We start from the raw sequence: 13,144 nt of genomic DNA on the forward strand, positions 1-13,144 counted from the left end.
CTCTCTCTGGCTCCAGCTAGTTTTATTAAATCACACAAACGGTTACCTATTTGTTATTATCTTCATACAGGGTAGTCTGCTGGGTGCAGCCGACGTGTGTGTGTGTGCTCTTTTCTCAGACCATCGTGTCCTTGGGTACACTCTGTGCCTAGATTCAGATGCTTTGTAACAGTTTCTAGTCGTGCTCACACACATACCTCAGGCGTGGGATTGCACTCAGACACAAACTGTAATCTGCAAAAACACTCTGCTGGTTATACAACATTCTTAAAAGCAATAGTTCAACATAATCACACAGTTTAATATTCTTAAATGATTATTAGGCACTTCAGATAATATAATCCACAATAGTAAGATGTTCTGTGTCTGCTTTCAGTTCTAACCAAGGGGAGTCTCCTATTTCTCTGCTTATCTGCTCGTCTCTCTCTCTGTGTGTAGGCCTTGAACCTGCAACTCCTGCAAAACACTTATACTAGTTACACAACACTCAAAAGCAATATACTCTGTGTGACCTTATACTTACCCAGATCCATTTAACACACATCTATTTTAATTCAAACATTATTATACATTTCCACAATTCCCCCTTTTGATCTTTACTAAAAGATCACCTTTTTGTTTTGGGAAAACTTCGTTCCCCCTTTTGATCTCTCCAAAAGAGATCAATTTACATGTTGTTTTCCTGGATCTAACATTTTACTGTGAGTGTCCCCCTTTTTGCATGGAGATCTACAATTTTGGGTGGGGAGCTCACAGTAAATCCAGAGGATGATAGACACAATTACAATAGAGATAACAATCAAAACCACTACTAATGGGGAGGAAATGTGGTTATGCATTTACGTATTCAAACCAAACACTTTTGTTTTACGGTTAATAAAAATGAAGTTGAGTAAAATAATAAGCAAGCAAAACCTTCTGGTTGATAAGACCTTTTTCTATCTCTGTGTCCTAGGCGGTACCACCCCTAGGAGAGTTTGCAACCTTATTTATGGCTATATCAACACAACTCTTTAGCAATGTGCGACGATGATTAATAACACATAGGTGAGTAAATGATAAGATAAAAAGTAAAAGTTATAGTTGGATGAATAATAAAACTGAACACGATGCCTCTTGAAGATCTTCTTTCTTCAGACCCCAGGGGTAGACTGCCCTGGAGCCTAGGATCACCACCAGGGGATTATTCTGCCCCTTTTGTTGAGGTGGGATCTGTTTCTGAGTCAGCCGACTCAGTGCTCTTTTCTTGGAGATTCGTCTGGATCTCGCTCAAGGAACGCTGTGGCTCCTCAGCTGCTGCGCACTGGCTCCAATGGAACCAGGTGTCTCCTTTTCCCCTCAGGCGGACGGCGTGGGAGGTTCTCTCTGTCACCTGGAATGGTCCTGTCCACCTTGGCTCCGACCACTTCCTCTTGATGACCCTAAGCAGGACCCACTCTACCTCTGGCGGTGGAGTATGTTGTCCTCCTTCCTGCTGGCTTGTGACCTGTTGGAGAATGCTGACACCAAGCTCTGCAGTTCGTGAAAATAAGCTTTAGAGGTTAGATTCTGATCATCACATGTAGCAAGAGAGGGTCTGGAATGTGGTCCGGGGAAAGCCCTCCCCGTCTGCAACTCGTGTGGGGTAAACCTCGTGGTTTGATTTACTGAGCTTCTGATAGACATCAGAGCTAGTGGTAGAGCATCTAGCCAATTTAATTTGGTCTGTGCACAGATTTTGCCCAATCTTGTTTTGACAGTTTGATTCATTCTTTCCACTTTACCTTGTGATTGAGGATGATATACTGTACCAAAAGCGTGTTTGAGGCCCAACATGGCCTCCACCTTCTGGAGGTCCTGGTTCTTGAAATGGGTGCCATTATCTGACCTGATTTTTTCAGGGGAAACCATGTCTGGGGATGTACTGATTTACCAGAAACTTTATTACCGACTTACTGTCCTCTTTTTTTGGTTGGCCAGGCTTCTGGCCATCCTGTGTACGCATCCACACACATTAGTACATACCTGTAACCCCTGACTGAGCCTATCATATCTGTGTAGTCTATGATAATCTCTTTTCCTGGTTTGGCCCCTAGGGGGTACCTTCCCAGTTCTGGTCTGATAGTTGGTCTGGGGTTAAACTTTGTACATTGTTCACATGTTTTGATCAAGTACTGAGCCATGTCTTTTAGAAATGGATGCCACCAATTATCAAGATTTCTCATCATCTGGGCAACGCCCACATGTCCCACCCCATGAGCTTCTTCCATGGCTGTCTGTCTTAGTCCTGGAGGTAAGATGGGTCGGCCGTCTGGTCCTCTCCATAGTCCGTCTGTCTCTGTGCACCCTCTGGCTTTCCACAGTGACTTGTCTTGGGGAGACGCCTTATTTTGCAGTTCGATTACTCTGGTCATGTCGATTTCTGGTTGTAGCTCAGTCTCTGAACACATAAGTACAGTCTTTTCTGCCCTGTCTATGTACCCTGCTGTTGTTTTGCTGCTTGGTCGGCTGCGTCGTTTCCCTGTGTCACTCTGTCTGTCCCTGTATTATGTCCTTTACATTTTATGACTGCTACTTTTTTGGGAAGCAACAATGCTTCTGCCAATTCTTTCATCTCAGTCTCATGTCTGATTGGTTTGTTACCGGCTGTCAGAAACCCTGCTCTCAACCACTGCCCTAACTCTACATGCACTGCTCCTGCTGCGTATGCTGAGTCTGTGTAGATGTTGACTTCCTGTCCTTCTCCTAGTCTGAGTGCTTCAATGACTGCCACTCTTTCTGCTCTCTGTGCTGATTTCTGTCCTTCCAGTCTTTCTGCTTTTTGCGTCACTAGCTGTGAATGTCTCTGAGTTGACGTAAGCCACCACACTATGTGTTGTCAGGACGTTTAACTGGTGACCCATTACTATGTGTGCAGTTTTTTTGTATTAGCTTTGCTATCCCTGCCGCGTGTTGTGTGCACTGTGGGTGTCTTTTCCATGTTGTCTAGCATTACACTATTGTACATCAGTATTATCCTATCTCCCCCTTTTCTCTGGAACAGAATACCATTCATGCAGTTTTCTGTTACAGAGACATCTAGGTGGAAAGGTAGGTGGTAGTTTGGCGTGGCTAGCTCTGCTGCGTAAGCTAATGCTTGTTCGAGAGTGATAAATGCTGTCCCAGGGCTCGCTTTACCATGCCTCCTAACTCTTTAGTCTGATGTTGTGGGTGCAGAGCCAGTGAGACGTGTGTGCTCTTTTCTCAGACCATCGTGTCCTTGGGTACACTCTGTGCCTAGATTCTTTGTAACAGTTTCTAGTCGTGCTCACACACATACCTCAGGCGTGGGATTGCACTCAGACACAAACTGTAATCTGCAAAAACACTCTGCTGGTTATACAACATTCTTAAAAGCAATAGTTCAACATAATCACACAGTTTAATATCTTTAAATGATTATTAGGCACTTCAGATAATATAATCCACAATAGTAAGATGTTCTGTGTCTGCTTTCAGTTCTAACCAAGGGGAGTCTCCTATTTCTCTGCTTATCTGCTCGTCTCTCTCTCTGTGTGTAGGCCTTGAACCTGCAACTCCTGCAAAACACTTATACTAGTTACACAACACTCAAAAGCAATATACTCTGTGTGACCTTATACTTACCCAGATCCATTTAACACACATCTATTTTAATTCAAACATTATTATACATTTCCACACCAGTCAGCATTTACTTTCAGTCAGCAGTTATACAGTGACAGCCCCCAAACATCTGTACGATAAACTGCAGGGAAGGGTGAGGCCTGACATCTGGAAGTCACTGATACACTTACACACACGACTGGTGTTCAGTGTTTACCTTAAGGGTATTCAGAAAGCATGAGATTATTAAAGATGGGGAAACATATTTTGACAACAAATAAAAATCTATATTTAAAGCGCTCCTTCGAGGCAATGATACAGTGCTCTGCAGCACAGGGGTCAATGCATGTGTTGGTTGAAGTGGAGCACAGAAATCATCACACAGGTGTGTGTCAGGGCTCCTGTCCAACCCTGCATCCTGTGAACGAGTGAGGTGTTTATTTCCATCAGGACATGTGTTTGTATGTAAACACTACCATCTCTCTCTCTCTCTCTCTCTCTCTGTTCATTTTGGTGCAGTGGGTGCAGTCCTCCGTAGTGCCCTCATCAGGCCAAACTCCACCTACTGTAACCTCAACTATTCTTTTATCTGCTACACCTCCGGACTGTGAAGAAACTGACTTTAGAGGTTAAGAAGTTTATTTCTTGTTTGTTGTATCACTAACGTCTTTAACACCATTCGAGGCTGCCGTGACAAAGTTCTGTTACAGTCAGCTAACACAAGGGATGTGTGAAAATGATGGTGTGCGCGCGGCTCCATCGCTCATTTACGTGCCATGCGTGTTCCTTTGTGGTTTGACTAAGACGACTTTGCAAAGCGAGGGTTGCACCTTCAGGGTGGAGGTTCTATTTCACAGTTGTGGTTGTGGTCATTCAGCATTTTGTACGGATATTCAGAGCAATGACGCGTCTGTTTAGTTCCTCTCTGAGGAGAGTGTGTGCAGTACAGTTTTAAGGATAGAGAGAAACCCCTTCAGAGCTTGGTCATCTCTTGGTTGCTGCTTGAGAGTCACTTTTACTCCTTCTTCTTTTCTCACGGACTCTTTCCCACTCAGCCCGTCATCTGTGGTTTGCACTCCTTCTCTCACCCGCTCCGCTTGCATTCCCTCTACGCCCACCTCTCCGTCACACATGCCTTTCTTTGCCCCTGCCTTGTTATTCGCCTCTCCGGTGTGCAGCAGCTCCCCCAGTATGAGTGTGCTGCGGGGTGCGTCACCGGAGTGCCCATGCTGGGCATGTGTGTACAGGTAGACCCTCCAGGGAAGAGTGTGAGGCGGCGTGAAGGCCAGAGTCTGAATGTTTACTAGCTGCAATCCAGCCTGAAGGCTTTGTGGTGAACAGTGAGGTATTGCAGTGCTATGGAACCACGCTTCCAAGCACACATAATCCTCCTCCTCGACCATTTTCTCAGCGCCTAGCCACAACAAAACAAAGAAAAGAAGCAACAAAGAGTCAGAGAAACTGATACTCAACTTTTACTTTAGTACTTGAGTAATACAATGATACATTTCACTACTGGAAATGAGTTTTTAAGGCAGGCTCCTGTCATTTGCTCCTGTTAAGCAGGTATCTCAGCCCATGAAGAAGAAGAGTCTCCTTCTATGTCATTACCTTGCTCAGAATGCAAAGCCTGTCGCTGCAGCCACAGGCGCTCAAACTCCTCTGGGCTGAGAGCCGGGGAGAGGGACAAACTGAGGGCGACCGCGACGCTCGAAGCCAAGACATCAGCACAGGAGTCTGTACGCCGACTGGCACTGTCTGAGTCTGGAAGAGGACATGGAAGAATGAGGGGAAGGATGCAGGGACAGAGGAAAGGGAAGAAGGGAGGGAGATAGAGAGTTAGGACGAGTGCCACGGGAAGAGATTTGTGATTTAAAGTTGGCACTGCGTTCCAAGAAATGGACCTTAACCTTGAGGACAAAAACATTCTTTGACCAAAAATAGCACAACCTAAGTACGTAAGCCTGATCAATGTGGACCCATTTAAGGTGGCATGGAGAGATTTGTGGCTCTCTCAGTAGTATCACATTAGAGATAAGTAAGCTGCAGTGGATTCAGTATTCAGACCCCTCTATGTACTGCACACATTACTGTGTTAAAGGTTCTTTTTTTTTAAAACACGTGCATTTATTCAAATAAAAAGTTAAAGTTGCAGTGTGTAAGATTTGGGGACTTTTATTTTCAGAATAAGGCAGATGTGGAATAACTAAAGAACTAAATAGTGACTCTAGACATGGCCCTTTTAAATATTGTTTTTCCTTTACACCAGGAAGGTGAGGGTGATGTGCAACTGAATCCTACACACTGGACCTTTAAAAAAAAAAAGATTAAACACACAGATGTAGCAATAAATGTGAATCTTACTGTTCTAACCCAAAATGTTTAATATAAAACGTTTCATGATGTAACAAAATAAAACTTTAGGTCGTGATACCAGTAATATGCTGCAGTACAAAGCAGTGTTTACCAGTGTTTCCAGCCAGAACCTGGGCTATATATATATTCTACTTGTAAAAAAAGAACATGTGTCATTTTCACATGCATGGTCCTCAGGTTACACTCTGCACTGACTCCAGGTATACTCAGCAACCCCACACATGTAACATAAGAACATAAGCTGATCAAATTCATTTCTTACTTTGTTCAGTAAGCTCCTAAACTTTGAGTCAGTCAAATGGAGTTTACAAACGATTGTGGATTCTCTGTTTGCCTGCATGCACAGGCTTGTTAAACACGTGCTGGACTTGCCTGAAGACATTTAAGAAGCTAGCCTCAACTTTTCACAAGCAGACTTGGATTGTACTGAAAAAGAATCCAGCCTTGCTGATCACCGAAACTTCCATAAATAATCAGTCTACAAAAATGGATTATCTGGAACATCAGTCAAGAAGGAAAATCCTGCTGATAGATGACTGAAAATATGAATCTATAAATTATATGAAAGACTTGAAGCTTAGAGAAACAAAAGAGGGAATTCATTGAACTAGAAAACTCTACCATGCTGGTCATCTTGGATCCATGGTGGCTAAAATAAGTAAGACATTTCAAAGACAGCAAAGCCCCTGAAATTAAACATTTCTTTTTTTTAGATATTTTAACCTTTATTGGTATAATGGTAAATGGCATGCATTCTTCTTAGAGACTTTTAAAACTGCTCTGAGTTCCTAAGTATTCTTTATGCATCTTTATCTTTATCATTGGATCCACAAACAATCTACCAGAAGATTCCCATTTGCATTTTGTTCATCTTAAACTGGTCCACAAGAGAAATGAGGATTGGAGGATTGTGAGGACACACACATATATGCATACATAGCAGCTTTAATCTGTGTAGATGGGATTTTTGAACCTTCACTGTAAGATCCACTACAGAGATATACACTCACCTGAATGAACCTTCTCCACTTGGCTACAGTTCAGTGTGTCTGAGAGGTCAGTGTTAGTCTTGGGTTCAAAGGTCACATGTTCTGGGCTTCCTCTGCTGGCTGACTCCATCTCTATGGTTCCCTGCCTCAGTGGCTCTAAAGTGTTAAAACTGCGTGCCCACTGGCTGATGGGCTCCGCGGGGCGGCCAATCAGAACACCCAGGGAAGGGTCTGACCTCCGACCCTGGAGGACCTTTCGCGTCTCTCCTATCCCACAATGCAACAGGCGGTAGTAGAGAAGCGCCTGGTCGCGTACGCACATGTCTGTCTCCTCCTCTGGAAAACAAGTGAGTGACAGGGTCATCTCTTTCTCTCTTCTCACACATTTACACACACATACACATACATACACACACCTATGCAGTAGTGCAGCAGTCTTCCGAGCATGTCTTGCGTCTCAGCAGGCCGGCACAAAAACAGCCTCATGGTGGTCGTCAGCAGCTCCATCTTGACCCCCAAAGAGGCCTCACACCTCACTCCATCAATGAACACCTCCAACGTGTAGGGAGCACTGGACACTCGCTCACCATACACGCCCAGCAGCCACAGCAAGGCCTGCCTGCCCTAATGGAGAATGAGCAGATGGATGCAAATGATTCAGTTGAACACTCAGTAGCTGATTAGATCTCTGCCCATGGTACACTGCTCTGTTCGTGACAAAGTAAAGCCAACACAGAAGTTCTAACATTTCCTCAAACGTTCTATACATGCTTTGTGCATGAATTCTATGTACAGGGAAGTTTAGTAAACATCGGACATGCTCACAATAATCAGTATCAGTCTCAGTTTATGATTATAATGCCTCGATATGACCCACATAAACAAATCAGACCATCACATATTCAAAATGTCTTCCAGGAAACTTCCCTGCATGAAAACATGAAAGTTTCATCCTCTGCTTAAGTTAAAGAGTTTCATGTTGTTCATTTGGACTCGCTGGCTCGTGGCTGTGTGCAGCCACCGAGTTATGTCCATTTATGTTTGTTCTGTCATGCATATTTCTCACTCTGCAGTGTTCATGCGAGCCAACCAGAGTCAACACATAATTGTGTTGTAGCTTTAAACCAAAGCTCTGAACGCTTCTTTTCACTGAGTGAAATGTGACATTTAACAAACATTGTTGTTTATCTAGTCGACTCTTGTCCTTCCCAGTTTTGTTTATGAAAATTAAAAACGTCTGTTTAAACAAATGCAAAGTGGTGTTTCCAGAATCGAACAGGAATGGCAGTTGGTGGATGAGGAAGAAAGATGGTCGGTTAATCATTCATATTCAAACAGCTTCTAAACACTACTCGATGATCTGTTCATTCAAAAATTAAATCTACCTTTACTACATTACATAGTGGAATGAGTCATTTCACTTAAAGGTGGAGTAGAGTGGAGTGATTTCTTTTGGACGCTGAAGCTTCTGCATCAATTCAGTTACACAACATAATCAGAAGTTTGCAGCCTACAGAAAACGATAACCTGCATACGATGATTGCTGATTTCATGGCCTGTATTTACTGATGAAAAATTAGTGATGTGCAGTAATACAGAACAAATACAGTTTAATACATTCTCATAGCGGGGAAATTCATTTAACAGAAAATGTGAACATCTATCACGGAGAGATAGTCATGGAGATAAATGTTCAGCAGTCACCCAACAGAAAAATCTGAAATCTAACAGACACTTTTGTAGTTTGCAGTGGCTGATGGACTCTGACCTGGCTATCCTGCAGCGTTTCCTCACAGCCTTCAAGAGCCAGACACACAGTGTCGCTACACTGAGGACACACCCAGACCAGGTCGCGCATTGTCTGCACCACCGCTGTGGAGTGGAAGTAAGGGAGGGAGGGAGAGAGAGAGAGAGAAACAAAGATTGAAAGATGTCCTGGAGGAAGAGCATACAGAAAGTAGGTGCCACACTGGTGGTGACACAATGATGAAATGACTCTTTCATCTAACAGTCATTAAATGTAGCAGCTGTACACTCACAGCACAGCATGTGATGTGTATGCGTGGAGGTAACCACTTTTACCTGAAGTGATGTGGTCCTGTTTGAGTGCGAGCAGTCCGGTCAGGATCTGTAGACAGCTGTCGCTGTAGCTCCGTCCAATTCGACCTGCACCCAGTCCATACACACAGGATATGAGTGAGAGTGTGTTGGTAAATCAACATCCTGATGATCAGATTTCAAAGAGTTGAAATGCTTCGGGATTCTAAATGTAAGATTCAAGATTTATGAATCTTTATGATGTTGACAGTTATATTTGAGATCATGTGTAAAGTCAAAGAAACAGGAACTGTATTAGTATGAATGAAATATGATACTACCACAGAGGAAGGTAAGTCACTGGGTGGATGTGGATGTAACTGCACGTGTTTGTCTTGTAATAAAGATGTAGTGTGTGCATTGCACTGCCACATAATACTAGGAGCGTGCGTGCTGGGGTGTGTGTGGGGTGTATCTATTTACCTATGGCTGAGATTGCAGCCTGGGCAGTGTCAGTGTTGACATCAGTGCAGTATCCTTTCAGCTCGTCTAGTAACATTGCTACATTCTCATCATTCACCAGCTCCACCAGCACCTGCAAAAAAAATACAGCACTGTTAAAGTGGCCTGTAGTGCTAATCCTGGGTGCTCAATTTAGTATTGCACTTCCAGAAAGTTGCAAAAATCAGTGAAAAGTGAAGCAGCAGACGCAGAGATATCCTCACTGTTAGTCCCTCGTATGGGTCCAGCTCCAAACACTCAACTGTCAAAAACTTTCTGAACCTTCCAACTTCTTTAACCAGCACTGCAGGAGCGATAAATCAGCTGTTCTCCACAAGTTGTTAGCACATTAATGGAGTAAAGTTCTCAGAATAAGAATCGGAAAAAGGTTTATTGCCAAGTACGATTTTACACATACAAGGAATTTGTATGGGGACCCCCCTAGACTCCATAGAGGATGTGGGGAGAGGAGGATGCTCCTGCAGGAGACTGTCGGGGGCTTAAACAGCTGCTTCAGCAACAGGCTGCTGCTCCCACCATGTAAGGAGGAGAGTTACCGCAGGTCCTTCATTCAAGCATAGCATGAAGACTTGAGACAGGGGGAAACAGCTAGTACTTCTGAAGCTCACTAATTAAGTTCAAATTATGTTCAATCTCATTTGTTTAATTGATAAAAAAACACAAGACTGTTGGGAGCAGACGTTGCCAGGCATCCAGCAGAGACTCTTCTGATCCAACTCATGCATTATTGAAAGAATGTACTTTGTAATTTGTCATTTGACTTATGAATGAATAAGAATTGCATTTGAGGTACATTATTTTTTAGTTTGTTAAAACTAAACATAAAGCAGCAGAATGAATGCAAACATATCTGCATATCTGTTCCATGATGATGATGATGATGATGATGAACAGCCCACTTAATGTTTAGCAAAGCAAAACAAAGTTGTCAACTCAATAGTTTTGGATCATAAGTAATGTAGTAAGCCAGCGTACAGTCTGCTAAAGAAAGAAGTTTACGGCATCACTTGTTTGGATTCTAGTTTTGAAACAAACTTTATTTACACAAACAGCAAATTGCAGCAAATTGAGTTCAGCTCAGCATAATGAAGAAGAAAAGATGAATCACCTGCATCTTCCTTTGCTTGATGTAGGCTGGCTCAGCGTAGCCACAGAAGAACCGTTTGTAGTGCGCCCCCATCAGGCCAGGAAGAGAACGCAACAGCAACTAGAAGAAGACAAAAGACACAATTTCATTTCTTAAACTGTATCAACACAAACATCTGACACGACATATCCACAAACAAATAATCTAATCAACCAGATTATAATTGCCTTCAGCACATTAACACAAACAGACACACACACACACACGACTGGCTTTCTTATGCAAACAGTGCTGTCTGTCAGACAAACAAAAGATTTTGAACATTTGCATTGGCTCTCGTCTCTCGTCCTCAGAGGTGTTTACTGCATACTGTATGTATGTAATATGTAGAGTAGTTCAAAAATAAAAGGAGAAAGCAGGTAAGTGCAAACTTTTGACACATCTGGCTGAACATAATTTAACATTAATAAAATAACATTAATTTATACTTTTTCTTTAAGGCATTTGGTCGTCCTATTCTTCTTCTAATTAACGCTTGTTCACACCGTGCACTGAATGCAAGAACACTACAACTGTGCATTGTTGTTGTGTAAAGATTTGACAAGGTTTGCTTTAAAATGAAAGTGAGTAAATAAGTGAGTAAAATAAATGAGTAAATATGAGTTGACAAAGTGTAGAAAGGAGTTTGAATACTTGTGTGATGGCGGAGGGATGAAGGAGTTACATTGTGGCTTTCAATGGCTTTACATAATTGGAAATTGCTGGCCTTGAAAGATGCATAATATTCATAATGTATGAAAGACTGAAAGAATTCTTTTAGGTTTGTTGGAAAGCTAACTCTATTTAAAAGGAGCAGTGTGGAGCAGTGTGGCTTCTAGATCTAGTGCTGTAGTTGCTAATTGCAGCTCATCCATTCCTTCCTAGTATGAGGGAGAAACTACAGTGGCTTTAAAACGCATGATAAACATTGAAGGCCCTCATTTTCACAGGCTCGACATTTGAATGATCCACACTGACCTGTATGTGGCAGAGCGCAGTGAACCTCATCTCTCTGGATGTGCTCCCACAGGCGGCCAGCAGAGGCCCACGCACTCGCTCCAGGGCTGCCAGACTGACAGCAGGCAGGCTGGAGCAGAGGCTGAGGAAGAGGCTAAGGGTAGCAGCCATGACTGGTGGGTGGGGGCTGACCAGGGAGGCATCAAGCAGGGACAGGATATTAAAGAGCTCGTCCTCCGACTGAGGCTGGTAACGCTGGAGGATCCTCAGCACCTCACACTGACCCCAAACATCACAGTCCTTCAGCCTGCCGTGACAGATACAGAGACTTGTAGACAGAAATATCTCAACTATTAGATGGAGAGTCACAAAACATTCATGGTGATTTCAGAGAATTCTCTAGAAATCAACTGAATTTTAGGACATGCAGTTTTTGACACTTTGACGTTTGGCTTCATATTGCAGAAGTTGTCGTTTCAGTCACACATATGCAAAAGCAACCATCGCTTACTGAAGCTAAATGTGGAAAGTGCAGAATGTGCCACACACACTACTGCACTATTAAATCAAAATGATGTAATAGTGCAGCCAAATAGATTCGAGTGAGAGGAGGGCTCAACCAGGATAAGTCTCTAGTGCACTTGCTCTATGGGCCCCACAATGTGGAAACATATGTGGAAGATCTGAGTAACTTTATGCATGAAAAACAACTTTTTTCGGCTTCATGCATCACTGAAAAGTTTCTGTAAAAAGGGAGAAGCCCTGCCTCCAACGCTGAAGACCAGTCCTCTTTAGGTTACACATAAACAAATCCAATCGAGGCACCATCGCCTGCAACACACACATATACTGAACTTCACATGGAGCCGGGATGCAAATCAGATGCAGACAACCTGTTTGAGAACCTCTGCTTTGTTTGCTTAAGCATGCTGATGTTAACATTTAGCTGTGAGTACAGTCTCACAGAGCTGAGTCTTTTTAAACATCTTCTGTAGGCAACAATCAGCTTAGGGCTCAGAGTCACAGTCAGGATAAGGAGGTCAGAACGTAATGAGAGATGGACTAAACCAATGTTGGTTCCTTTTTTCATGGAAGTACAGTAGTTGAGTAGATGTAGGTACGTACTTTCTACCACTGTCTGTATATCATACATACATACATGATAATTCTTAATATCAAATGTTGGAAAGTAGTTGGGAAAGCTGAAAGGAAATATCTCAAAAGAAAAGAACCTGCAGTGACTTGATATGAATCATCTGATTGCTCTCCCTAATGCTTTCCTGTTGTTAGGAAGCAATTTGGCTGTGCTGATTTGATTAACTTTCTGCAGATAAACAGTCGATGTATACACACAGAGAGACATGCTCGGTACTGCTGTGTTTTTCAACATGGACCTTCTCTTCCCCTGTTTTGACGTCAAAATGACCAACAGGGACGACGGGTTCTGAATCTGGTCCAGTACTGAGTGAGAGCGCTGCAGCCAGTAACCTCAGTGCTTTGTTTAATGACACAGATCTCTGAGCCAACCTGTTCA

The 13,144-nt window shown here is 43.0% G+C and overlaps 1 protein-coding gene across 2 annotated transcripts in view; it reads right to left on the minus strand.

The window, feature by feature from the left end:
• Positions 1-4,200: 4,200 nt before the first annotated feature.
• The window catches only part of ap4b1 (adaptor related protein complex 4 subunit beta 1), an 11,813-nt gene continuing 2,869 nt past the window's right edge, over positions 4,201-13,144 (minus strand). For both annotated transcript variants that reach the window (XM_027288868.1, XM_019255189.2), the window contains 10 exons: positions 13,138-13,144; positions 11,632-11,917; positions 10,636-10,734; positions 9,489-9,600; positions 9,051-9,134; positions 8,737-8,840; positions 7,385-7,592; positions 6,990-7,304; positions 5,215-5,367; positions 4,201-5,017 (listed from right to left, as the gene is read on the minus strand). The exon at positions 13,138-13,144 is cut by the window's right edge and continues 141 nt beyond it. In XM_027288868.1, the coding sequence (XP_027144669.1) occupies positions 4,518-5,017; positions 5,215-5,367; positions 6,990-7,304; positions 7,385-7,592; positions 8,737-8,840; positions 9,051-9,134; positions 9,489-9,600; positions 10,636-10,734; positions 11,632-11,917; positions 13,138-13,144 (1,868 nt within the window). In that variant the 3' untranslated portion in view covers positions 4,201-4,517. The remainder of the gene's footprint in view (positions 5,018-5,214; positions 5,368-6,989; positions 7,305-7,384; positions 7,593-8,736; positions 8,841-9,050; positions 9,135-9,488; positions 9,601-10,635; positions 10,735-11,631; positions 11,918-13,137) is intronic.

Source organism: Larimichthys crocea, chromosome XV, assembly GCF_000972845.2.
Source record: "Larimichthys crocea isolate SSNF chromosome XV, L_crocea_2.0, whole genome shotgun sequence".
NCBI lineage: Eukaryota > Metazoa > Chordata > Actinopteri > Sciaenidae > Larimichthys > Larimichthys crocea.